Source organism: Crinia signifera, chromosome 9 (assembly GCF_055691185.1).
Source record: "Crinia signifera chromosome 9, ASM5569118v1, whole genome shotgun sequence".
NCBI classification, from domain to species: domain Eukaryota; kingdom Metazoa; phylum Chordata; class Amphibia; order Anura; family Myobatrachidae; genus Crinia; species Crinia signifera.
Genome location: NC_139225.1, coordinates 81,196,941 through 81,222,287, shown reverse-complemented (window position 1 = coordinate 81,222,287; position 25,347 = coordinate 81,196,941). Strand labels below are relative to the sequence as shown.

The 25,347-nt window shown below is 43.9% G+C and overlaps 1 protein-coding gene across 1 annotated transcript; it reads right to left on the bottom strand.

The window, feature by feature from the left end:
* Positions 1–1,463: 1,463 nt before the first annotated feature.
* On the bottom strand, positions 1,464–21,584 carry C1GALT1C1 (C1GALT1 specific chaperone 1). The gene is made up of 2 exons (XM_083159304.1): positions 21,465–21,584; positions 1,464–5,711 (listed from the first exon to the last, which is right to left on the bottom strand). The coding sequence occupies exon 2, from the start codon at positions 5,704–5,706 to the stop codon at positions 4,753–4,755; it is 954 nt and encodes a 317-aa protein (XP_083015430.1). The 5' UTR covers positions 5,707–5,711; positions 21,465–21,584; the 3' UTR covers positions 1,464–4,752.
* Between the last annotated feature and the right edge of the window lie 3,763 nt (positions 21,585–25,347).

Here is a 25,347-nt window from a genome sequence, read left to right as displayed (position 1 = left end):
CAGGGCTTGTAGTATACAAGTAAATACTTTTGTGCCTCCCAGTTACTGACGATGAATGTCTATGATGGACAACTTTATCCGGAATATATACCAGTATGTAGATACAAGATGTCAATCTTAGGTATGTATGAGAAGGATGCAGTTAGTTAGAGCTCTTACGCGTTTACCCGCCTGCTGTGAGCCTCAGCGGCTTCCTCAGAGAGATTATAGATAATGCAGAAGTGCCATTCTGAGGAAGTGCCTCTCTCTGACCACTGAGGCTCACAGCAGGCGGGGAAACGCGCAAGTGCTCTAACTACATCCTTCTCATATATACTTAGCAGATGTATTTGTTGGCCTTTAACAAGGCATGGTTGTGGATGAACAGGTGGCCACCTGGCCAGTGATGTGAATTTGCAGTTCCTGGCCTGGTTATCACATACAGTCTTGCCCTATCTGGCTCTTCCCAAAAGGAAGTCACTTACAGATGGAGCCTGGCTCATCCAGGCAGGGGCTAGCAAAATTGCCACCAGCTCCCGCCAGGGGACACGTATACACCCCGTGGCAATGGAGCTCCTCTGGTCCCCCCCCCATCTCTCTGAAGCGGAGATGGGCAGGATGCCGCTGCCCCACCGCCTAAGGAATGGGATGCACAAGCGCCCCAGTTCAGTGTAGTCCCTGTCCACCGGCGCTTGCCAGAGGGCGCCGAGCAAAGATGACAGGGGCTACATCTGGATGTCCAAGATAGCCGATACCAGAGAAATGTGACTAAGGCGTTTCTCCACCTTTATCTACTCGGCAGCATTTTTCAAACACAACAGCTATGTACAGATGTAACCTCGCTCATCATTGTTCTAAATGGCCACTTTGGGTGCCTCTCTCTCTGCAAGGATTAGTACATCTGTCCTTAAGGATTGAATTCTTGGGAGGGTGCCTTGTAAAATAGCCAGGAAGGCATTGTATAAAAGAGATATCAACTCATCTTTGCCTACACACCATATAAAACAGTGGCGTCAAACTCATGGCCCTCCAGCTGTTGTGGAACTACACCTCCCAGCATGCCCTGCCACAGTTTTAGCAATCCATTATATAAAGTCTGTGGCAGGGCATGCTGGGATGTTTAGTTCCACAACAGCTGGAGGCCATGAGTTTGACACCACTGCTATAAAAGGAACAAAGAAGATCCCTTGCCATATCATTCAGTAAGGACTGGAGTGTAGCTGGACACCGCATAGACGGGGTAGGTCAGGCAGGTGTGCACGGAGTTGCTATCACAGCTGCTTCCCGATGATCTGAAAATCTGTATTTTGCAACGATGGGTGTTGGTGCACCTGAATAATTCAGACAATCCAACTCTGCAATCATGTAATAAAAATGTAGCTTTAATAAAAAAACTTTACTAATAGGTCCAGATAACCCCTCATTTAGATTTTACAAGACAGAAAAGAGAGACGACAAAAAAAATAAAATAAAAAAGCCATTCATGATATAAAATAGTTTTTACTTCATACAGAAATTTTAGTAATTTACATTTTTCAGATGATAGAAAATTACAAATATTAAATTTTTACAATAAATGATGTTAGATTTCCCCATACCAGTCCAAAAATATATAAATACTTCAGTAAGTCCCCTTCCCCACCTTAATTTTAATTAAGCTATTGCAACTTCATTTTTGTTCCAGAAACGAATAGTCCAGCATATCAAATCACCAGAGCATGATATCAGTTACTAGACATCCAGGCTGACAATATATTAACATTTCCTATAACTATATATTACGTATATCTAAATATTTCCCCAAATTCAGAACAGTCTACGCAATGTTAAAGTGGAATTGTCAACCAGTTGTGAAACATTTAACATTTAACTGGTACAGCCTGAGAAAATGTATAATTGAAATACATTTATTACCACATGTCATTGTAAAACATCAGCATTATAATGGTTTTACACCTTCTGGGGGGCAAAAAAAAAAAAAAAATGTAACATTTGACACAATTAGCTGTCAGTGTACACAAGTTTTTTTTTTACAGAGAGGTCATGTGATTATTCAGGGCCAATGTGGTGAAAGCTGGCAGTTTAATGTCACAACTCTCAGGAGCATAGTGAGCATGCAAATATATGGAGTTGTCCCACTCCAACACAAAGCTGCCCAGGTTAGTACTAGCTTCACCCTCTGGCATTTGAGAAGCCGAGTATACAGTTATAACACATTTACAGTTCATACTAAAGTCGGTTTGGTAAATAGTTTCTAGCTTTCCTCATAGGAGTATCAAACAAGTAATTTATTTTCTCATAATAGCAGATCCACAGTACGTACAGCCTTGTCGTCGGAGAACAATAGGAGAGGAGCACGATTTCGTGAACAGAAGAATCAAAGCTCTCCTGTCCTATGTGCATCATACCTGTACCAATGGTCATGGCTAATAAAGGGAAGAAATATGAACACTCCTATGACTGTGTAAAATGGTATATAGTTCTTTAGGTCTTGGAATATGTTCTTAACATTATATGGCTTAGGGCAGCATGGATGGTTTAATGTTTAGCATTACTGCCTCACAGCACTGAGGTCATGGGTTCTAATCCCACCATGGCCCTAACTGTGCCCAGTTTGTATATTCTCCCCGTACTTGCGTGGGTTTCCTCCGGGTACTCCGGTTTCCTCCCACAATCCAAAAATATACAGGTAGATTAATTGGCTCCCAACAAAATTAACACTAAAATGAAGGGGGGTGTGTGTACATGTGGTAGGTAATATAGATTGTAAGCTCCACTGGGGCAGGGACTGATGTGAATGTTCAAATATTCTCTGTACAGCGCTGCGGAATGTGTATGTGCTATATAAAGAACTTAATCATTATATTGGCTAGTCACTTCTGTTCCCATCAGTAGGGTTTGTATTGTACCAAGGGCATATAGTGGTTTTTGTATATCGTAAAGTAGCTCTAGTTCCACATTAAATGTATCTTTTCCTCCAAGCCTAGTTTGGGCAGCCGAAAGATTTAAACTCCTTCCACAAAAGGCGACTGAGCCTCCGTGCACAGCAATACTGCTGAGCACAGATCGCTCAGCACACGATGCAGGAGCGCTCTGTGCTGAGTGAACAGGCACGGCCAATGTTGTTTGGTAAGAGAACACTGGCAATGATTAGATTTATAATGCATGAAATATAAATCTAGTCCAGCAATGGCAATACGCATCACCGTCGCAGGAGTGCCTTTACACAGCGATCCGTGCTTAATTTCTAACCGAGCTGGTCTACAATGGCTGCTGGCAAAGATGTTAGAAAGACCGTAGTCCCGAGGCAACTACACTTCCCAGCATGCCCTGCCACAGTTTTAGCAATCCATGGAAAGCGATCCCAAAATCAATATGACGTTCAAATACCAGTCCTCAATGTAATCATAACTAAATTATTGGAACAGGTATTTTCATATAACAGGACTTTGTGGCTGCTGTGAGGTGATGGTATATATCCTACCTAGGAGTAGTTATACTGCCAAATAAGCCCCGCCATAAATATTATGCAGAGTATCACATTTAACAGGCAAAATTAGGGATCATTTCACAACAGTACTTTTATGGGCTTGTTGTTGTAGCTTTTCCTATATTGGAGTAATGTTTGGATTGCTTAAGGGTGCACAAGCAGCAGCATCACAGTTGTGTGCTTTCTACATAGGCCTACACTGGTTGCAACAATACAGACATTCCTCACTTAACGACCAGGTTCCTTTCCTACAACCCTGTCGGTAAATGAATTGGTCATTAAACGAACGTGTAAAATACATACAATACAAGTACAGTCCACTTCTAAATAAAGAAAGAAAAAAGTCATACTCCTCCTATTCTCTGACATGTCGCGGACACGCTGCAAAATGTGCGCAGCATGGGTCACCAAGAGTCTGGGCGGTTCGTAAGTACGAATGGGTAGGTGGGTGGGTCGTAAGTCCGGGCGGGCGTCGTAAATCTGAGCAGCCACAGTGCGGTCGATAAAAGAAGGCCGGGTCGTAAGTCTGAGTGGTCGATAAACAGGTCGGTCGTTAAGTGAGGAATGTCTGTACAAATAATTGTTTAGCATACACAGACACTTATATCCTTACAGTGCTTGTTTCATAAAGTTAGTTGTTCCATTCCCTGTGTTTGCCAGGTTTCACCAAATCTTCTACATGGAAAATCTAAATCGCTGACGCAAGTGGTCACAAACCATACATGTCCTTTAATAGGTAACAGCAGACTGCTTCTGTTGTAAATTATATTTTGTAAACGGGGCCTAGAACTAGCAACATGTTTGAGGTAATGGAGTTAGAGCTTCGTAACAGAAAATAAAATTCGGCACAAACGCATTCTGTAACACAGCACAAGATCATTTGGCAATGGAGTTTAGGTTACCCATTTAAGGCAACATACTTGAATTCAGGTCATTTACCCTCTCCCATAGGGAGCATGCCAGAAAAATTGTACAAAGCTTACTTACCAATGAAACAAAATAATCATCCCAGCTCTTTAAGATTTAGAAAAATAGACTTTGCGTGCAAAAATCACCATGTAAAACTTCTTACACTGAATAGTAAGATAGAAGTTACAGTTCTGACACTGTTGCAAGAGATGAATACAGCTACACTGTCCACAAGAATTGTAAGAGATACAAAGAAGCATGAATCAAGGTCTATCTCCTGCCTAGATTTAATCAAATAGTTTCTTCCAATCCCGACAGCCGTACCATTGAAGTATTAAAAACATAGTGTTTGCAAAGTTTAAGTGTAACTGTCTTCAATCATTATCAGACTCCGGTGGTGGTAAAAATACCAAGGCATCATTAAAGCTGTGTCCATAAGCTCTGAGCCTGTAAACGCCATACATCAGAACCTGCATGTAGTTGGGCGATAGTCCGCTGAAAGTGATCGCCATGTCTGAGCAGCACCCTTCAACTACTTTCTGAGGATCATTTGCCATGGCTTCTTTAATCAGGGAGCCCACAGATTTGGTGTTGAAGACATTCTTTCCCTCAGCATCTTCTGCATTTTCTGCAAATACTCCTTTGTACTTTAGGCACATTGCTAACTGCTTATCGTCAGAGGTCTTCCATATGATGCCACCTTTTTCTGGGCACTTATCTGGTTCATTCATTATCTGGATAAGCCGGCTTACGGTGCCAACACTTAATACTATGCCACCTGCCAAATCAACATAGTCTAAGTCTCCATCCTTTACAACGTGACCAAGGTAGAATGGCTCCAAAGGGTTTTTTGCCAACAGAAAATACTTCAGGTTTTCCACTATGGCAAATGTGGTGGGCTGACAGATTAAGAACCAGTTATAATCATCTTTGTGTTTTTCATATGCCATTTGGATAGCTTTCCTCATCATAACCCACACGTCATTGCTGTCAAGAACAATGGAATCAAATACTTTCACATTTTCAGAGCTATAGAAGTCTACCTTGTCACAGTGTTTGCTCCAGGTAGTCCTGACAGCAGCCCACAGGCTTAAGTCTTTTGGTTTGACAAGGATAACACAGTACACCCTCACGCTTTGACTCAGCTCCCTCTGTTCTGCCACGGACAGTTTCAAAACATCCTCTTTGTTAGGAGCTTGAATGTGATGGTGTTCATGTGGACTTGCAGGATTATGACTCAATTTAATGTGTCCCAGGAGAGTAATGACTACACAAAATGCACCACCTATCAACATGCCTCGCATAAACGAACTTCCTTCCGAAATCATCTTTCCTATAAGTGAAACGAAAGCCCATTATTAAAGTTGCTGATAAAAAAAAAAAAAAAAAAAAAAAAAAACACAACACTAAAAAGACATAAAAAAGGAGGAGAAAATAAAGAGAGAGTCTGAAATATTTAAAATCAGATGGGAATAGCCTTTTAGGTTACATGAGGTTCCATACCAGTGGGACTACATATGTCCTTAAACCATCATTACAGTCCTTCAGAGCTTCCAAGGCTCAAGCATTTCTACATGTTAAAGGCTAATCTACCAGCAGCACTATTCTCAGCGTAATCTCTAACTGCTCCAAGGATACTTCAGTCAGAAGCCATGCTGTAGCTGGCTCATATGTACCCCATTCCTATATGAGCATCATTGGAGCAGATCAATGGAGTGGCCTGTGAAAAAGTTAATAGCGATTAGGCGAAAGATATGAAAGACAATTTAGAAAAAAGTTGGCACTGGAGAATAAGAGACATCTAAGTAGGACATAGACAATAAATCAACATCAGTACTGCGTTACTCAAACATACAAAGTAGTAGTTGGTTGGTGGTGCTCCCAAAATATTCAACATGGCTAAATGACCATACACACTGGGCAACTTTGAGCTGAAAGCAGCTCAGTTTTGTCTTTAGAGCTGCTTTCAGCTCCAATGCCGCCCAGTGTGTAAAGGGCAGCGATGATCAGTGAGCGGTCCCACATCATCACTGGTCCCGCCACTCATCTGCTGGTATTACCAGCAGATGAACGACTTTAGTATGGAAAGTAGTCAACCCATGAGGATTTTTTTTTTACAATGGGCGAAAATTGCTGAGTGTGTATGCACTGAGCGTTTTTCAGCCCAGTGATCAGTGGTCAGCATATACGCTGCGGAAAATTGCCCAGTGTGTGGACCTTAGTCAACAAGTTCCCTATAGATTGTACATAGGACCCTCCAACTTCAAGGTTTGCCTGTCTTATCAATGTTGATTCTATTTGTAAAGCGCAACGGAATATGCTGCGCTATATAAGAAACTGTAAATAAATTAATGAGACAAAGACAGATCCCAAAGGCTTTTTAGGGCACACTTGTGAAATAGGTTGAATGTAATTAATTGAATACATAACTTTTAATTCCCCAAAATATTGGAGACATGTGAAGGTCATTTTTTATGCAATACTGTACATGAGACCGTAAGGGTCTTTAATAAAAACAGACAGAATATGGTGAAAGAAGATTGGTATCATTTATAGATTTGGTACCTCCAGTCAAAAAAAAAAAATAATAATAATTTTCCAGTAATGACAGATCAGTAACAGTGGGACATGAAAATTCAAATTCTACATCTAAAAAAAAATAAAATTGTATATCAATTTCCAAAAAGAAGATAATCCTACAAAAAATATAGAAAATGTAACAACTCTGTTCCAATCTCCATTGGTCACTAATACAAACGGCATTAGTTATTAATATAGTGCAATTTTTTTGTGACAGATTTACACAATTGACAGTTTGCAGAAGTAGAATAAATGCTGCTCCGCTTCTGAAGTTCTAGAATTGTACTGCAACAGGTATTCCTTGGTAGTCTCCTATCCAAGTACTAACCTGGCCACACACTGCTTGGCTACCAAGATCCGATTAGTTTAGGCAACCAGTGATGTATGGCAGTAGGTTGGTGATCAAATGCAGATGGTATAGTCATTGGGTCACCAGCAGGAAGGTCCACAGGGTCATTAGGTTTTTTTTTTTACTGTTTTTTTTAGCCAAAATGTGCCGATCTGCGGTATTTAATGCCCAACCATCCACTAGGGCATGGTGGGAGAATGAAAGTGCCATGCCTGAAGCATGGCGAGCACACACGGTGCTACGTTTTAGTGTTTATGTTGACTACATATTTAAAAAAAAAAAGATGACTTTTTCAATGTAAGGTCATGTCAACCTTCCTGCATGTCGACCATAATGCTGGTGACCTAATGATCCATACCCATGCAGATGAGAGAGTAGGGCTCTCAATATCAGTGCTGTTAGAGCAGAGTCAAAGGAGTTGAAAGGAAGATATGGAAGAGGAACAGGACACATCCGAAGGCAGTGATAGCCAATTTTGTACGAAAGTATAAATTATATAGTAACATACACTTTTTAAAATGCCAACAATTTATACTCATCAGTACATGTTATATAGAGGCTCTTCTACGTGGTCATATCAGATTGGTCAGTTGACAGCAAAAGAAAGTCTAATTTGTTGTCTTCGTCGTTCCCCCCCACCACATGAATGCTTTCTGAACAAAAGAAAAACGCTTGGCACGCAGACAGTAGGATATAAGCAGGAAGTATACTATTTAGGGTTTGAGCTGGTCAGCATGACACACCCATCATCTTACACACGCTTCATTACTTCAACTGCACCCTTCACTTATGCCAAAGTGTACACCTTATGATGTAAGAAAGTCCACACCTTACTACACTACGTACTCCAGGAGAAAGCACTAACCCTTTCAGAGCACACACCATAGAGGCATAGTTGACTACCGTCCTGCATTCTGCAAGAGACTGTCAAAAAAGGGAACAGGGGTTGGGGGAGTTAGTTCTGCACAAGAATATTGATGGAATATTGGTTGATTCCCCAATTTAGTATTGCTATGCTACAATTGCAATAGATATACAAGTGGGGGTGCTGCCAAAGACAATGGGTATGGTACAAGAAAAGAAACAGAAAAGGATTGTCTTTGTTGCTGGCGCACTGAAGAGAAGAATGAGTTTAATTAAAAATTAACTTTTAATATGTTCAATAAAATAAGACCATTAGAGTGAAATATAAGCTACATACATGACTAACAGAAACATTGAACAATTATTAAAATTGCACGTGCTATGTGTGTATCTATTTTGAGTGTGTTGGTAATATTTGGTTTGTCCTTATTACCACAACAGTTCATAAATTGTATTAGTTATTAAGATTGCGTTCAGATGCTATTCAGGGACGGTTGGATGGGTAATCCGACCATATATGTATGGTCAGAGCCTCTATTATGTTCCAATTAATTCTTGGTCATGTATCCTGAAGCTATGATGGTTCAAGTGTGTTCTTAAGTGAAAAATTGGATGGGTGATCTGGTCATGTGTACGGCCAGACACCTCTATTGAATTCCAATTGATCCTGGATCGTATATCCTCAGGGTTGTTATGCACTGGTATGAAGGGTAAATATGTGCGTAACACTCTGTTATGCTATAGAAACACCTGTATGAACGGACACAATTATTGTAATGTGTCAAGGTTCAGTCGTGTGCTGTACACCAGTAATTGCAGGAAAGATTGCATGGGTGATCTGATGATATTGGTGGTCAGATCCCTCTATTCAAAATTGCATGGGTGATCTGACGGTGTGTGCAGTCAGGTCCCTCTATTTATAAAGCAATTAATCCTTTCCTGAGGCCGGAGCTATTCTGGTATATGCTCCGATGAGGTGTTCTTATAGAAAAAGGTGGGGTGGGTAACCTGATCGTATGTACGATCTGGCACCTCTATTTGGTTCTGAGTCGTATGTCCTCACAGTGTTTCTATAGAAAAAGTAGGATGGGTAACCTGATCGTATGTATGATCTGGCACCTCTATTTAGTTCTAGATCGTATGTCCTCAGAGTGTTTTGTTATTTAGGCATCGTTTCAGGAAATAAGGGTAGTAAGCCTACAACACTCTGTTGTGGTAAAGAAACACATAGTTTTTATGGATGACGCAATAATTACTGTGATTAGTTGGTATACAATTGTTGTGGTTATGTGTGAATGTCACACTGTTAATTAGGAATATGTACCGTGCGAGTTTTTATTCATAATCTTGTTTGTGTTACAATCACTCGTATTATTAGGGGTACATGTGAAGGAGTCTCAGGAGAAAATCTTCTGTTAAGTTACAGATTTTAGTTGCGGAGGCAGAATTATATTATGCAAGTCCTATATCCGTTGTTCGGTGTTTAATAGTCCCGTGCTCTGTTTGACGGAGCATGTATCCCAAACGGCTGGGTACAGACGGGGAGATTTTTGAATATTATCTCTGCTTATTGTACCAAATGGTCTGTTCAATTGCGGACCTTATTCCCTGTTAAATAGCAGGTAAATGGGGACGGTGCGTCTCTAGATTTAGCATGCACTTTATTAGTATAATCTGGTGTGCTTAGACCAGCCGATTGTATATGCGGTTCGTGCACCTATCAAAAATTATTATCAACATAAGTGGTATATTGTACACATTTAGGATAGTACACGTTTAGGTTGGATAGATGTAGGAATCTCCGCTGGACGCTATTGTGCTGATTCTGCTCTGTGCAGCCGGTCGCGAAATATGTAATGCTAATTATAGCTTGCACAATGCGTGTCTAGGATAGACAGTTATTGGACCCCGCAATACATGCAGTGTATTGATTTAGATAATTGGGGCTCCGTTGGAGTGGTATCTCACTATGTACAATGCTTGTACCAATAAGCTCTCTTGTATGGAGCTGTGCGGTATAGTGCTGATTGTATTCTGTGCGATAAGTCGCAAGGTGTGTCACTCGTTTGTCCCGCTAAGCAATATAGTTGCTATGTGGGGCAGTGATGCTACAATTCTGAGACCTCGCTGAAAAGTGTTATCACATATATCGCTATGCACAATAATGGTATCAATTATGGTTCCCCTATATAGGGCTGTGTATACATCCGCTGAGCGGTATATTGTTACTGCAATATATTATTATTGTGCAAAGTACTGAGCGGTGCTAAGTGATATAGTGATGCTGTACATTGATTGATTGCAGCTCGTCAGGCTATGTCAATTATTTAGCCAGTAGTGCTAATAATAGCTTATGTAGTACGTATCTAGAGCAGACAATTACAGGACTCCTGTTGTACAGTATGTTTACACTTTGTCAGAAATTATAGCAAGTTTTAGATACATATCAAAATTCAGTAACCGCGCTGATGATAACTTGTGTGGTACGTATCTAAAGCAGATAATTGCAGGGCTCCGCTGTGCGGTGTGTTTGCACTTTATCAGAGATTATAGCAAATTAAGGTGCATGTCAAAATTCAGTGACTGCAGGGCTCCGCTATGCGGTATGTTTACCCTTAATCGGGAATTATAGCAAGTGCCGGTATATGTCAACCGCCGGAGCTCCCGCTAAGCAGTGTATGCTTGTGCATAAAAGTTATGCTGGTTAGAGCTTTATTGGATAGGACTGAGCGGACCTCCGCTAGACGGTACATTAATATTGCACAATGATTGTGCTAGTTTATAAAATCAGCTCCATGAGACTACACAGATCATTGATTAACACATAATATTAACACACATTTGTCTATAGCACGTGCAAACGGCCAACGCGCGTTTCACATATGGCTTTTTCAAGGCTGAACCCGAGTAACATCATTGGTGGGTATATATCAGATATTTTGACCAATCAGGTATTTTGTTGTGGTCATCTGACATTCTGGCGTCATTCATTCTTAATTATACCAGTGTTCTTCATGCCGTGTTGAAGTTGAAGATATGTCCTGTCATTTTCTGGTATATTTCTTATGCGCTAATTCTTGCGCTAGTATTAGAGTACATCGTGGTATGATATTCTTTATTCTGCATGTTTTGCCCGTAAATACAGATGTGGCTCAATGGTTTTTGCAGGATAGCATGATATTGACATATTCCACATTAAAATCGATACATCTATTGTGTTGACACTCCATGCATATTTGTTACTGTGCCGTTCATAGATATAAATATTAGTGCTGGTCCATTAATTATTGTTTTTATGTTTTAGTTAGTGTTTATGTTTGTTTTTATTATTTTTTATTTTTTATTATTTAAGTTTTATTTTATTTTCTTCTTTTTTCTTTTTCCTTTTTCAGGACAGGAGTCGTGAGGGAGACACGCAGGGAGTGAGGATATCACTGCAAGCTAACGGTAAGTGTTGGAAAAACGTGATCAACAAAGGGGAAGCTGGTTCCTCAAATTGAGTGAAATGTATGAGATTGTAACTACATGTGTCCTAGTGTCCAGGTAGTGATTGGGTGTGGGTGAAGGGGTATAATACTATTATTGGATCAGTTACATCATAACTGAATAAGTGACATTTGGAGGGGGAAGTGATTGTGGGCTTTATAGGTTGTAACGCCGTGATGGTGATAAATAGGGGGTCATAGTGAAATTTGCTGAGATTATACTGTGTTAGGACAGTGAGCATGAAAATCGATATTGTTGTGTTGAAATAATGGGCATGGTTCATTCAGGGACACATGAAATATCAATGATTTTCTGAGATAGTAATCATGATTGTTCTCAATTGGTGAATATGGTTGATTCTAAGGCAAGGGTGGGTGTCTGGTGGTAGGACATAGATTAGATATCGATTGTTTGTGGATTTCTGAAGTCTCACAAATACGGTGAGAAGCTGTTAGTTTCGTTGAGTCCTGTTGGCTGCAGACTATTCATTAAGAATATCATCTTGGTTTCCTGTTGAAGAAGGAGTTTGTCGATGTCTCCCCCCCGTATGTTCATCTGAATGTGTTTCATGCCGAAGGCTTTTAACAATTTGGGGTCGCTGTTGTGAAATAGTAGAAAGTGGTTGGCTATTGGAGTTAGTGTTTTAAATTTGAGTTTGTCCTGTTTGGCGTTTCTGATACTGCCGATGTGCTCCAGGATTCTCACTTTGAGTTGTCTTTTTGTTTTGCCTATGTATATTTTGTTACATGGGCAAGTTAATTGGTAAACCACTCCCACTGTAGTGCAGTCTATGTAGTTGTCAATGGTCCATTTTTTGTTGTATCTGTCAGTGAAGCCTGTAGTAGGTACCATATATTGACATGCCTTACAAAGTCTGCATTTGTATGAGCCCTTTTTGTTATACAATGCTTTCTTGGGGGGTGCTAGATGGCTCTGTACCATTCTATCCTTCAAGTTCGGACAGCGTCTCCAGCTCGTTTCAACTTTGGCAGGTAGTATTTCATTTAAATCTGGGTCTGTTTGTAGAATCCTCCAGTGTTTTTGGAGTGTTGAAGTGACCTCACGCCATTTACTATTAAATGTACCGATGTACCTGATTGGTTGTTCTCTTTTTTCTTTGGTTTTAGGGACCAGGAGAGATTCTCTTGTATATCTCTTGGTTTCATTCCTTGCTGTTTTGATTATTTGGTTACTGTACCCCCTCTGTTTTAATCTGTTGCATAATTGTGCTTCTCTTTCATGGAAATCCGAAGGTTGTGAGCAATTCCTTTTAGTTCTCAGGAGTTCCCCTTTGGGGATACCCTTGATGGTAGCTGGTAAGTGGGAACTTGATGCGTGTAGAATGTTGTTGGTAGCGGTTTTCTTGCGGAACATATCGGTTATGATTTGGCCATTGGTTTCAATTCTGATGGTTAAGTCCAGGAAGTTGACTTCTGTCTGACTCTCTTCTCCAGTGAGTTTGAGATTTAGATTGTTTATGTTTAAGATGGAGATGAATTTCCTAAGATCTTCTTGTTGGCCGTCCCATAGGATCAATACATCATCTATATATCTTAGATAGATCAGCATGTGTTTGGTGTATTCTTCATACTGCTCAGAAAAAACCACCTCTTTTTCCCACCATCCCAGGTAGAGGCCCGCGTAGGTTGGCGCACAAGCTGTGCCCATCGCGGTGCCCCTAACCTGGAGGTAGTACCTTTCATTGCACAGGAAAAAGTTTTTAGTTAGAACGAATTCAAGAAGCTTGAGTAGAAAGGGGTTTAGGTCTTGGTGTTTCCCCATTTCTAGAAAGTATTTGATTGCTTGTATCCCATTCTTATGGTCAATGCTTGTATACAAGCTTTCTACATCGTATGTAGCTATCCATGTGCCTGGGTTCACTGATATATCCTGTAGTCTGGTGAGGACATCCATAGTGTCCCTCACATACGATGGTAGTGACAATAGGTATGAACGCAGATATTGGTCCACAAAAATGCTGGCCCTCTCCGTCAGGCACCCCATTCCCGAAACAATGGGCCTGCCCGGAGGGGAGGTCTCACTCTTGTGGATTTTCGGGAGCAGGTATAGTGTTGGTGTAATGGGTTTATCTACTTTCAGGAAATCCAGGTCTTTCTGTGATATGGTTCCATTAATAAAGGCTTCATTGATTATGTTGTTGTAGATTCTTAAATAGTCGGTGGTGGGATTGAATGTGAGTTGTTTATAACATGTGTGGTCTCTGAGTTGCTTGTTTAATTCTTTGATATATAGGTCATTGGACCATAGGACTACGTTGTTGCCCTTATCTGAGGGTTTAATAACAACGTTTTCCCATTTTGATATCTGATGGAGGGCATCTCTTTCTCCCTGTGTCAGATTGTCATGTGTTACGACAGGTGTATTTTGTTTGCATAGCTCATCAAGATCTTTGGAGACTAAATCTAGGAAAACTTTAACTGGTGGACAGATTTTATAGTCGGGGAAGAAGGTAGATTTCTTCTTTAGTTTCCTGGCGTCGAATGGGCCTGAGTTGGGTTGGGCTCCTTCTTGTTCTGCTTCCAGGTCTTCCAATATTTGGATCATTGATAAGTCTTCATCCGTTAGGGTATTAGATGTGTCGGGCATGGAGTATTGTTGTTTTAGCTTGGACTGGTTGTGGAAGAATTTCTTTAAAAGAATTTTTCGGGTGAAAAGGTGGAGGTCCTTCTCACATTCAAACCGGTTAGGTTGTGTTGTGGGTGAGAAGGATAATCCCTTTGAGAGAAGTGAGATTTGGTCTGGGCTCGGTGTAATGTCGGAGAGGTTGATTATTTTCATCGCATCAGAGTTTACGTCCTGTATCTTCGGTTTTCCCTGAAGTCTTCTCTCCAGTCTCTCTTCTCTCTTTTTCTTCTTTCTACCCTTGCCCCTCCTGGTCTTGTGGTGTCTATATGGGGGCGATTCCCTCTCCCACCTACATCTAAAAAATGTCTCCCTCTGCCTGGATTGAACATACTTAATGAGCTTTCACCTTCAGATGATTCCGCATCTGATGTTGTATAATTCATAGCATTATCCTCTTTGTTTCTTTGGTTATAGGATTTCCACCTGTAGACATTATTTTGGGCAAAGTCCATTTTGTCTCTGTGGAGTTTCCTGCGTTTTCTATCTATAATGGTTTGCTCAAATTCCTCCAGTTCTTTTTGGTATTTTTTGTATGTGTTTTGAAATTTCTCTATTGTCTCGAATCTTTTAAGGCGTTCGCCTAATGTTGTGATTTCAGATGCAAGAGACTCCCTGAAATAGCAGCAATCTCCCTCTCGCCCTCATTAGTCTAACAATCTCCCTCATTTCACCTAGCCCACATTACACTGTTAAATTTTTTTTGGGAAAAAAAAAAGGAGTGAGAAATAGGTACATTTACATCAGTGGTCAGGGAACTCTATCCTCATTACCCACGCAGTGCATGTTTTGCAGGTCTCCTCACAGAATCACAAGTGAAAGAATTAACGGTACTTTACTTTCACAGCGCCACTAGATCAGAAATCACGGCGCCACTAGATCAGAAATCGCGGTCATCGCGGGCATTGAATGCACTTAAAAACGGCCGCGACCGACGCGATGCCCGCGATTTCCCATAGAGATCAATGTTAAATTTCTCAATGGACCCGATTTGACTGTTAAATGCCTCAATTGACACGATTTTTCCATAGGAAACAATGTTAAATGGCCCACAGAGGCCAATTAGCCCCCCTGAAGTGTGAAATGGCCCCCACAATTGTTAACGCCACCCCACGATCAACGCGAACCCGAAGCGTGGCGAGCGCATCGAGCCCGCGAGGGGCGGCGGTACGCGTCCTACGACCTTTTCATGCCCTACTATCCACTAGGGCGTGGAGTGAGAATAGAATAGTGTGGCGAGCGCAGCGAGCCACCGAGCCCGAAGCGTGGCGAGCGCAGCGAGCCCCGCAAGGGGACGCGGATACCTTCACAGGTAAACGCGTCCCTTCGCGGGCTTCACAGGTATCCTCGTCCCCTCACGGGGCTCGCTGCGCTCACCACGCTTCGGGCTCGGTGGCTCGCTGCGCTCGCCACACTATTCTATTCTCACTCCACGCCCTAGTGGATAGTAGGGCATGAAAAGGTCGTAGGACGCGTACCGCCGCCCCTCGCGGGCTCGCTGCGCTCGCCACGCTTCGGGTTCGCGTTGATCGTGGGGTGGCGTTAAAAAATGTGGGGGCCATTTCACACTTTACGGTGACTATTTGGCCTCTGTGGGCCATTTAACATTGTTTCCTATGGAAAAATCGTGTCAATTGAGGCATTTAACAGTCAAATCGGGTCCATTGAGAAATTTAACATTGATCTCTATGGGAAATCGCGGGCATCGCGTCGCGGCCGTTTTTAAGTGCATTCAATGCCCGCGATGACCGCGATTTCTGATCTAGTGGCGCCGTGAAAGTAAAGAAGTACCGAATTAACTCCACCTGCGGCCCTTATAAAATGTGTCTGAGTAATTAGTACACCTATTCACCTGCTGGGTTACCAGCAAAACATGCACAGCATGAGGACCGAGTTCCCTGACCACTGATTTACATTGAATCATCAGTGCCATTTCTCAGCACTTTACCAAGTATAGTATCTCTAATACCCCTTTCCCATTGCAGCTCTTAAACGGTAAATTGCTGGGTTTTTTTGCCTTTTAAAATGGGTAGAGCTGCAGTGTGAAACGGTTAAAAAGCAGTGTCAGAGCCGGGGGGGGTTTTGGCAGTGAGAAAGGGTCTATTTCTATGGCTTGAAAAGTGTTCCTTTGGGGTTAAATGGGTTGAATGTGTGAATGGTATTACATGCTATTTAAAATGGTTTTCAGCTGCAATGTGAAAGGGGTGTAGTGGCTCAGACCTGTTTTAAACACAATTTTGAAATACCGGGTTTAGGCAATGTTAAAGCAGCATTACTAAAAGGTGCTTACACACGGGGGAGATATATTGCTAGCAATATATTGCTGATCAATATATTGCTAGCAATATATTGCTGATCAATATATTGCTCAGTGTCTCCTTTTCATCGGCGACCAGAGATGGCGCAGAGGTAATCAGTTGGTCGCAGGAGCAAGCTCCTGGATTAGAGATTAGAATGGGGCTGAAAACGGGTACGCGCACCCGGCGATTTATCGCCGGGGCAAACTCCCATCACTGGCAATACGGTCGCCAGCGACCATATTCCCAGCTATTTCAGCCCCTATCGCAGCCATGTGTACACGGCTTTACTGCTTTGGAGCTCATCTACATTTGGCTGTAAGTAATTTTAGAAGATTCCTCTCATGCCCCTTTCAGACCGCACTTTTAAAACGGTAAATTGCCGTTTTTTTACCGTTTTAAAACGGTAATGTGTGCGGTCTGAAAGGTCCAGTCCCACTTAACCGGTTAGAAAATGCCGTTTTTTCTAACCGGTTAAAATGCAGGGTCCTACCCGTTTCTGAACCGGTATTTTAGCGCAAAAATCGGCTCAGAAACGGTATTTAGGACCCAGCCAATGAGCTGGGTCCTAAATTCAGCACAGTGAATACTTAATGAGCGCTCATTAAGTATTCACAGCACTGGAGCCCCCCCCCCCCGCGCGTGTCGACACCCCCCGCGCGCGTGTCGACGCCCCCCCGCGCGTGTCGACGGCCCCCCCGCGTGTCGACCCCCCCCCCCCGCGCGTGTCGGCGCCCCCCCGTGTCGACTTACCCCGTGCCGGTATCTCCGTTGTGGTTCCCGGCACTGCAGCTCAGTATGCTCGGAAAGCACTTATGAAAAAAGTGTCTTTCAGAAAATGGCTGCCCCCCATACGGAAGACAGTTTTTTTAAACAGGGTTTCCTATGGGGCAGCCATTTTCTGGAAGACACTTTTTTCATAAGTGCTTTCCGAGCATACTGAGCTGCAGTCCACAACGGAGGTACCGGCACGGGGTAAGTCGACACGGGGGGGGGGGGGCGCCGACACGCGGGGTGGGGGGGCGTCGACACGCGCGGGGGGGCGTCGACATGCGCGGGGGGGCGTCGACATGCTCTCGGTCGACACGCGAGGGGGGGGGGAGCTGCACGGAGGGGAGGGCTGAAGGCTGCACTGGCTTTGACCCTGTATTTGGAAAGTTTCCAAAAACGGGTCTGCCAGTGTCAAAAAATCGGCACTTAAACGGTAATATACCGTTTAAGTGCTGCGGTGTGAAAGGGGTTTTATCTGGCAGACCCGTTTTTGGAAACGTTTCCAAATACAGGGTCAAAGCCAGTTATGCGGTCTGAAAGCAGCATCAGATGTAGCAGTACACACCCACACTTCTAGGTGCCATGTTCACAAACTCTATTCGCAATCTCCCAGAGGGAGCTAGGCATGCCCTCTGGGTGAAGCATGACACACCCTCAATGGGGTGCTGTACAAAATTATTTTACCAACTATAATCTCCCTGAAACTAGTTTTCAAAAGTAGGCAAGTATGCATAGAGGTTACCATGCCTATTCCAACTCAGGGAGCAGGGACAGCAGATGTTTGTATAGTTTTGAGGCTTGTGCAGCTATTTGCACAACTTTCAATTCATTCAACAGTTTTTACTCCTCTACTTTAGAGGGTAACATTCTCAAGTGGTGCACTGCTGTAGAAGGGGACACTTTAAAAAAACAAAGAGCATACATACACAACAGCGATATACAAGGCAGACAAGATAATATGGGGTTCGATGTACTAAGCCTTGGACAGTGCCAACCATATAGCTCCTAACTGTCATTTTTAGACCCAGACTATCATGACAGGAGCCAGTGGCGTAGCTAGGGCTCTGCAGCCCTAGCGGTGGCAGGGGGAGCCGGCGCCATGGTGACGCAGGGACCTGTGGGAGCCGGAGGCAGGATGAATGTGGGGAGCTGTTGCTGAGAGAGCTTCCATTGGTACTGAGAGCCGCAGCAGTAGGGGATGTCCCTGCACCTTATGCTCTGTGGTGCCCAGCCCCTCCCCCCTCATTAACTCAGCACAGGGCCAGGCCAGCATGCGCAAGTGCCTAGCTGTGATTGGAGGTGCTCGGCAGGCACATGCTGAATAGAAGTGCCCCTGATTGGAGGAGCTCATCTGATCCCTGGAACACGGAGGATCTCACACTCACAGCATGGACCTGCTTGTGAGTATGCCTACTGCCTCCACTGTAGCTCCTGACTCTCCCTGCAGCTTGCTTCTCTTTTTCTTGCTCTAATCAGTCCTCTAATCCCCCCTTTCCTTGCCCATTATCTGTCCCATCCCTCTGTCCAGCACCTGTCCCCATCATCTGTATCCTCCCCACATCTGTTCCCCTCTCCTTACCCATCATCTCTCCCCCTCTTTGTCCAGCATTTATACACCCTCAGCCTGCCTACCATCTGTCCCCCAACACCTCTCTGCCCAGAATCTGCCCCCTCTGTACACACACGTAATTGCACTTGTCTGCTTGAGCCGTTTTGAGAGATTGTTGGCTGAAAATCACCCAGTGTGTATGCCCCAGAGATTGGAGACTAGAGATGATGCACGCTCCTGCATCATCGCTAGGAAAGTGTTTCATCTGCTGGCTTTACCAGGAGATGTGGCAATGATGGATGGCTTGTCATCCATCATCGCCGTTAGTGTACGTCTGCCGGGCTGAAAGATTAACCACTTTCAGCCCGGCTGGCCGCCCTGCTGCCTCCCCCCCCCCCCCCCCCCCCGCCGCCGCCTGTCATACTCACCCTGTGCTCCATCTGGCTGCTGCTGCAGAGCCCTGCTCCCCGTCCAAGCTAAACACCCGGCTCACCCCCCCCCCCCCCCCCCTTAACACGAACAGACAGCATTGCTCCCTGCAAACACCAATGTATTTATTTATATGGATATATATTATATTATATATTTCTATTCTAATATATTTCTGGTGCATTTAAATGAATACATTGGTGGCAGTGGGCATATCAAAATATTAACATTGGTGGCCAGCTGTGTGCGTCATCTGATTCCATTGGAGATGGCCATGGATGGTGCAGGGCAAGGCACCCCAGGCGGGGGGGGGGGGGGGGGGATTCCTCCACGGGGGATTATGCAGCCGCATCGCTCCAAGGGAAAGGGCTGGCGGGTGATGCGTACGGCGCTGCATGGCTCCACAGGGGGTTAGAAGAGGCTGGCGGGTGATGCGGTGAGGGCTGCCACATCGCTCCACAGGGGTGGCGAGTGATGTGGCGATGGCCACCGAGTCACTCCAGGGGCGCGCAGGTGGGGGAAGTTGCACACCCCATCTAGTACGTGCATGCCATTTAAATAGATACATACATGGGCAGTTTGCATTTTGCACAATAACAAAATAAACATTGGTGGGCAGTGTTGGCGGTAACGTACACATTGCTGGTCTGTGCCAGCAATGCATAAATTAGTGCCAACACTGCCCACCAATGTATATTTTGTTATTGCGCAAGCCAGCAATGTATCCATTACCGTCAACACTGAACACCAATGTTCATATATTGGTATGCCCACTGCCACCAATGTACTGTATATATGGAACCCTTGGAATTCCCAGACCATTTATAATGAAAGATTTTCAGCAAAGTCTTTCGCCTTCTGAAAATATCTTGCTCTTTGGGGAAAATAGCTCAGTGTGTACGCACTACATTGGTGAAAGATATATCTATCAAAGATTTTGGCAAAGTCTTTTGAAATGAAAGTCAAGTGTGTATGGGCCTTTAATCGCTCTCCAAAGCTTAGTACATGTGCTTCACAGTTATACCGCTTTCAGACCGCACTCTAGACCTGGGTTATTGCGGCCCCAACACGGGTCAAGGTGCGCTCTGAAAAGGCCACCATGGGTCGAGCAACACGGGTGTTCAACCCTGGTAATGACCAGGGTTGAACACGGCTATGACCCGTGTCAAGTGCAGTGTGAAAGGGTGCCTGGGTCGAGCGACCCGTGTCCCGTTCACAGTATGGAGGAGGCAGCACTGTCAGCTCCAAGTACTGCCTCCTCCCGAGCACCCGATGACGCTCCGCCGCCCAGCTCCGCCCCATGTGACGTCACCGACTCGGCAATATGCTGTGTCAGAACTTTCAGACCGCATATGCCGTGTTGCTCTGGGGATGGGACCCGTGTCCTAATCCCGTCGGTGACACGGCATTTGCGGACTGAAAGTAGTATTATTAACAATTGGAGCAACTCGTTTCTGGTTAAATGGGTGAAGTTATTTCATTTACTGCATCACAGATTTGATTACAACTAATGCCTACGGCTTGATTGCATTAAACTGCATCTCCCAAGTGCAATGAAGTTGGAGCATACAGTAACCCCCTAAACTAGTCAAGGCGGATTTCTGCAAGGTGCAACCTGGGGCAAATTCAATAACCCTGGGTACTTATCAGGAATGAGAAGGGAGACCATTCGTAATGTACTGGGTAAATAAAAAAAAATAAAAAAATCTTAGCATAACAAAAATAACATAGCATGTGTAAGATCACCCTTCCATAAGCCTCCACACAAAAACATACAGCAGATCAGAGACTTGTACACAAGTTTATTCTAACTCAACTGACTGGCAAAAACCTTTGAAGAGGAAAGCTTAAAATACAAAACAGCAATAAAAGAGAGAATAAAGACTTCGTCAATAAACTGGATCCCTAGTCATCCAGAAGCTGCTGGTTAACACTGGTAGCAACAGAGAAAGATGCATAATTACAAGTAAATGGTACACACGTAATAATTAAGTCATCGGGCAGGCTCACAGTGCTAGTTACGTAGCCTGCTACTTATAATCCATGATTAATATATTTAATAAATCCTAAACCACCATTAAAACTCCATTATAAGTGTCGTTCAAACCCGCTGCTCACCGTCCTGGCCCCTCCGCTTCCAAATCCAACGTCCCCGATGCTGCGGTTGCTACCGGATTTTGTACTTCCGCCTTTCCACGCAGCTGACATTTGGTCACGTGACCTGTAGTGACGTGTCGCTCACTGTACATGCTAAGCGCTATTCGCAGGCCGACATATTTGATACTGGCACAAATATGCGTTTATTATGTGTGCTGCTGATGATACGATGATCGCATACTTGCTACCTGACTCTCTCCATGAGGGAGAAAATGCTCTGTTCCTGAACTACCCTGGTAATGTAGGATTGCCATCACCTGTGGTCAAACACCTTTCTTTATCAATTAACTAGCTCACCACAGGTGATGGCAATCATACATTACCAGGGAAGTCCAGGGACAGAGCATTTTTTCCCTCATGGAGAGGGTCAGGTAAGCAAGTACGTTTCTTTCCCTTTCCCCATTAGTTTTGTTAATTTTAATATCATTGTCAGATGAAATGTGTAAATTTGTTTTTTATTATCGCAACAACATTTCTTCTGTGTCCCTACATTATTATACTGCTAACTCACTTCTCTTATTTATATCCTAAACTCGAAAATGTTGTAATGAATGCATTTACTAGTAATACAAACGGTTATGTTATGTGCAAGATCACTGTCAAACTCTTATTTCATGTTTGGGAGCTTTTTCGGTACTTATATGTTAGTTGGGCGCCCACTAAGCTATTTGCTTAGTTTTACGCGTCCCCTCGCGGGGCTCGTGGCTATCTGCGCTCACCACACTATATAAAACAGGGTTGCCTACCCTCCCGGAATGGCCGGGAGGATCCCGAAAATCAGGTCACCCTCCCGGGCCCCCGGAAAGGTGGGCAACCCTCCCAGATTCTTCATGGGGCGGGGCTTAATGATGTCACGTTTAAGCCCCGCCCCCGAACTCCTGCTGAAAGTCTCCTCTCCAGGCTTCTAAAAGTCGGCAACCCTGATATAACATCAACTCCATGCCGACATGTATAGTGGGGGTATGAGTGTACTTACTATAGTGGGCGCCCAACTAACATATAAGTACCGCTTTTTCTTAAATTCTATACAGGGACTATGTAAAAACCACACGAGGTCAAGACCCCAGACTGCCGGACATCAAAATCTGCATTCCGGAGCTTGTAGTGTCCGGCCCAGCATACCTCCCAACACGACCCTCTCCAGGAAGGCCACATTGCTCTGCTCCTTCACTTTCCTCTTAATATATAATTGCTATATAATTGCCATCATCTGTGTTGAAGCACCTTTCTTTTTAGTTAACTTGTTCACCACAGGTGATGGTAATCCTGCATTAAGAGGAAAGTCCAGGAGCAGAGCATTGTGTCCCTCCCTCTTCTGGAGAGGGTCATGTTGGGAGCTATAGGTCCGGGGGGTGTCCCGTCCTGGGGGTGTCTTGTCCGGGGGGGAATGCCTGTGATAGCTTTAACTAGGGACATGGGAAAAGGGAGATTACAGCCTCCCTGTGTGGTCCGGACCATTCCGTTTTTTGCTACATGCCCGGACCATACAGGGAGGCTTTATTGTACCTCTTCTTGTGAAGCCCCCCTCGGACTAGAAACTACATGCTCCAGACGGCGGTCCGGGGTCTTCTCTGGGTCCGGTTTTATCCCATACCCTGCTATACACTGTATTTTTATTTAATTGCTCGTAACAGTTCCTGATTTCTGGTACATTGCATTCAGACGGTAATCTTAATATGCACTATTTATACATGTATTTGTGATACAGTTATATAGTTCTACATAGCAATCTTTATACTATTTTCTCATTTATATCACGGTCTATTAGTAGTTGGTTATTACGGTACTTCAAAATTACTACAACATTCCACATAATACTACTCTGATAAATAACTTATCATTAATTTTTTGTAATGTCATTTGTTTATTGACCATTAGAAGAAAGTATTTTCATTGTATTGTTACTACATAATGACTCAATAAAAAAAAAGTTTATATATATATATATATGGTACTCTTTACCTAGAACGGCGCCCATCGCGACCATCGAATGCACTAAAAAACGGGTGCGATGCGATGCCCGCGATGGCCGCGATTTCCCATAGGGACCAATGTTAAAAATCAGATTGGACGCGATTTTAGTGTTCAATGCCTCAATGCCCGCGATTTTTCCATAGGAAACAATGTTAAATGGGCCACAGAGCCCTAATAGTCCCCCTGAAGTGTGAAATGGCCCCCACAATTTTTAACGCCACCCCACGATCAACGTCAACCCGAAGCGTGGCGAGCGCAGCGAGCCCGCGAGGGGCGGCGGTACGCGTCCTCCGACCTTTTTATACCCCCACTATCCACGTCGGCGTGGAGTTGAGAATAGAATAGTGTGGCGAGCGCAGCGAGCCACCGAGCCCGAAGCGTGGCGAGCGCAGCGCGCCCCGCGAGGGGACGCGGATACCTTCACAGGTAAACGCGTCCCCTCGCGGGCTTCACAGGTGTCCGCGTCGCCACGGACACCTGTGAAGCCCGCGAGGGGATGCGTATAACTGTGAAGGTATCCGGCTGCGCTCGCCACGCTTCGGGCTCGGTGGCTCGCTGCGCTCGCCACACTATTCTATTCTCAACTCCACGCCACGCTTCGGGTTGACGTTGATCGTGGGGTGGCGTTAAAAATTGTGGGGGCCATTTCACACTTCAGGGGGACTATTAGGGCTCTGTGGCCCATTTAACATTGTTTCCTATGTAAAAATCGCGGGCATTGAGGCATTTAACGCTAAAATCGCGTCCAATCTGACTTTTAACATTGATCCCTATGGGAAAATCGCGGGCATCGCGTCGCACCCGTTTTTTATGTACCCGCGATGGCCGCGATTTTTTACCCCCGACGCCCGCGATTGTAATCGCGGGCGCCGTTCTAGGTAAAGAGTACCATATATATATATATGGGGCAATATGCTGGCACGCATCCAATCAGATACAGCTGCCCTGGTGCCGGCTCAGGTAAAATAATACAGGAATGCTTCAGGTGGCCGCACACATGGGACTCTGTTTTTCAGCAAAATAAACACGCAAGAGCCGTGTCTTAGCAGCAACGTTTCGGGAAGGTTTATTATCCCGTCCTCAGGCTTCAACAAAGTATAACATACAAAGAAGTGTGTACAAAAATTACCTTATATCCCCTTCTGTGCTCACGTGTATGCTGCGGCGTCCTCCTTCCGTCTCCAGCCCACTTCCGGGTTCAGATCACTCCTCCCCACGTACTGTGTTGTTGGATGACGTCAGGGGGAGCTCTGCAGCTTATCCGAGGCAGCGTTACATTGTATACAAACTGTGAAACAAAAAATAAATAAATAGACAATACATTAAAGGTACATGTTTAAAAACAGTGAAAAAAAGCACACTTAGGGTGCCCTGCAAGATCTTTTAGAAAAAAATTTCTTGGGAGAAAAAAATGAGAATACCTAGCTAGACCTTTAAGATCACATGATGAATAAAGCTATCAATACAATTGATTCAGAACGATAAAAAACGAAAGGTGAGTAATGTAGATCTCAAATGAATACATTCCAATTCAGTTGTTCATTTAAGCCCTTGGGTTTAAGGCTATCTCAGGTGAAAATCCATTTGGCCTCGCACTTCAGTAGTTTAAGGTGCCTGTCACCTCCTCTGCCATCATCCGGCACATGGTCGATCACCATGTGTCGAAAATTGGCAAGATTGTGTTTAGTTTCAGCAAAGTGCTTAGCCAATGGTTGATCACTGCCTTTCCCTTTAATGGCAGCGCTGATGGCTGAGCGGTGTAAGGCCATACGCTCTTTAAATGTCCGCATAGTTTTGCCTATGTAAATATATCCACAGGGACATTTTGCCAAATATACTACATAGGAGCTGGAGCAGGATAAATGATGCC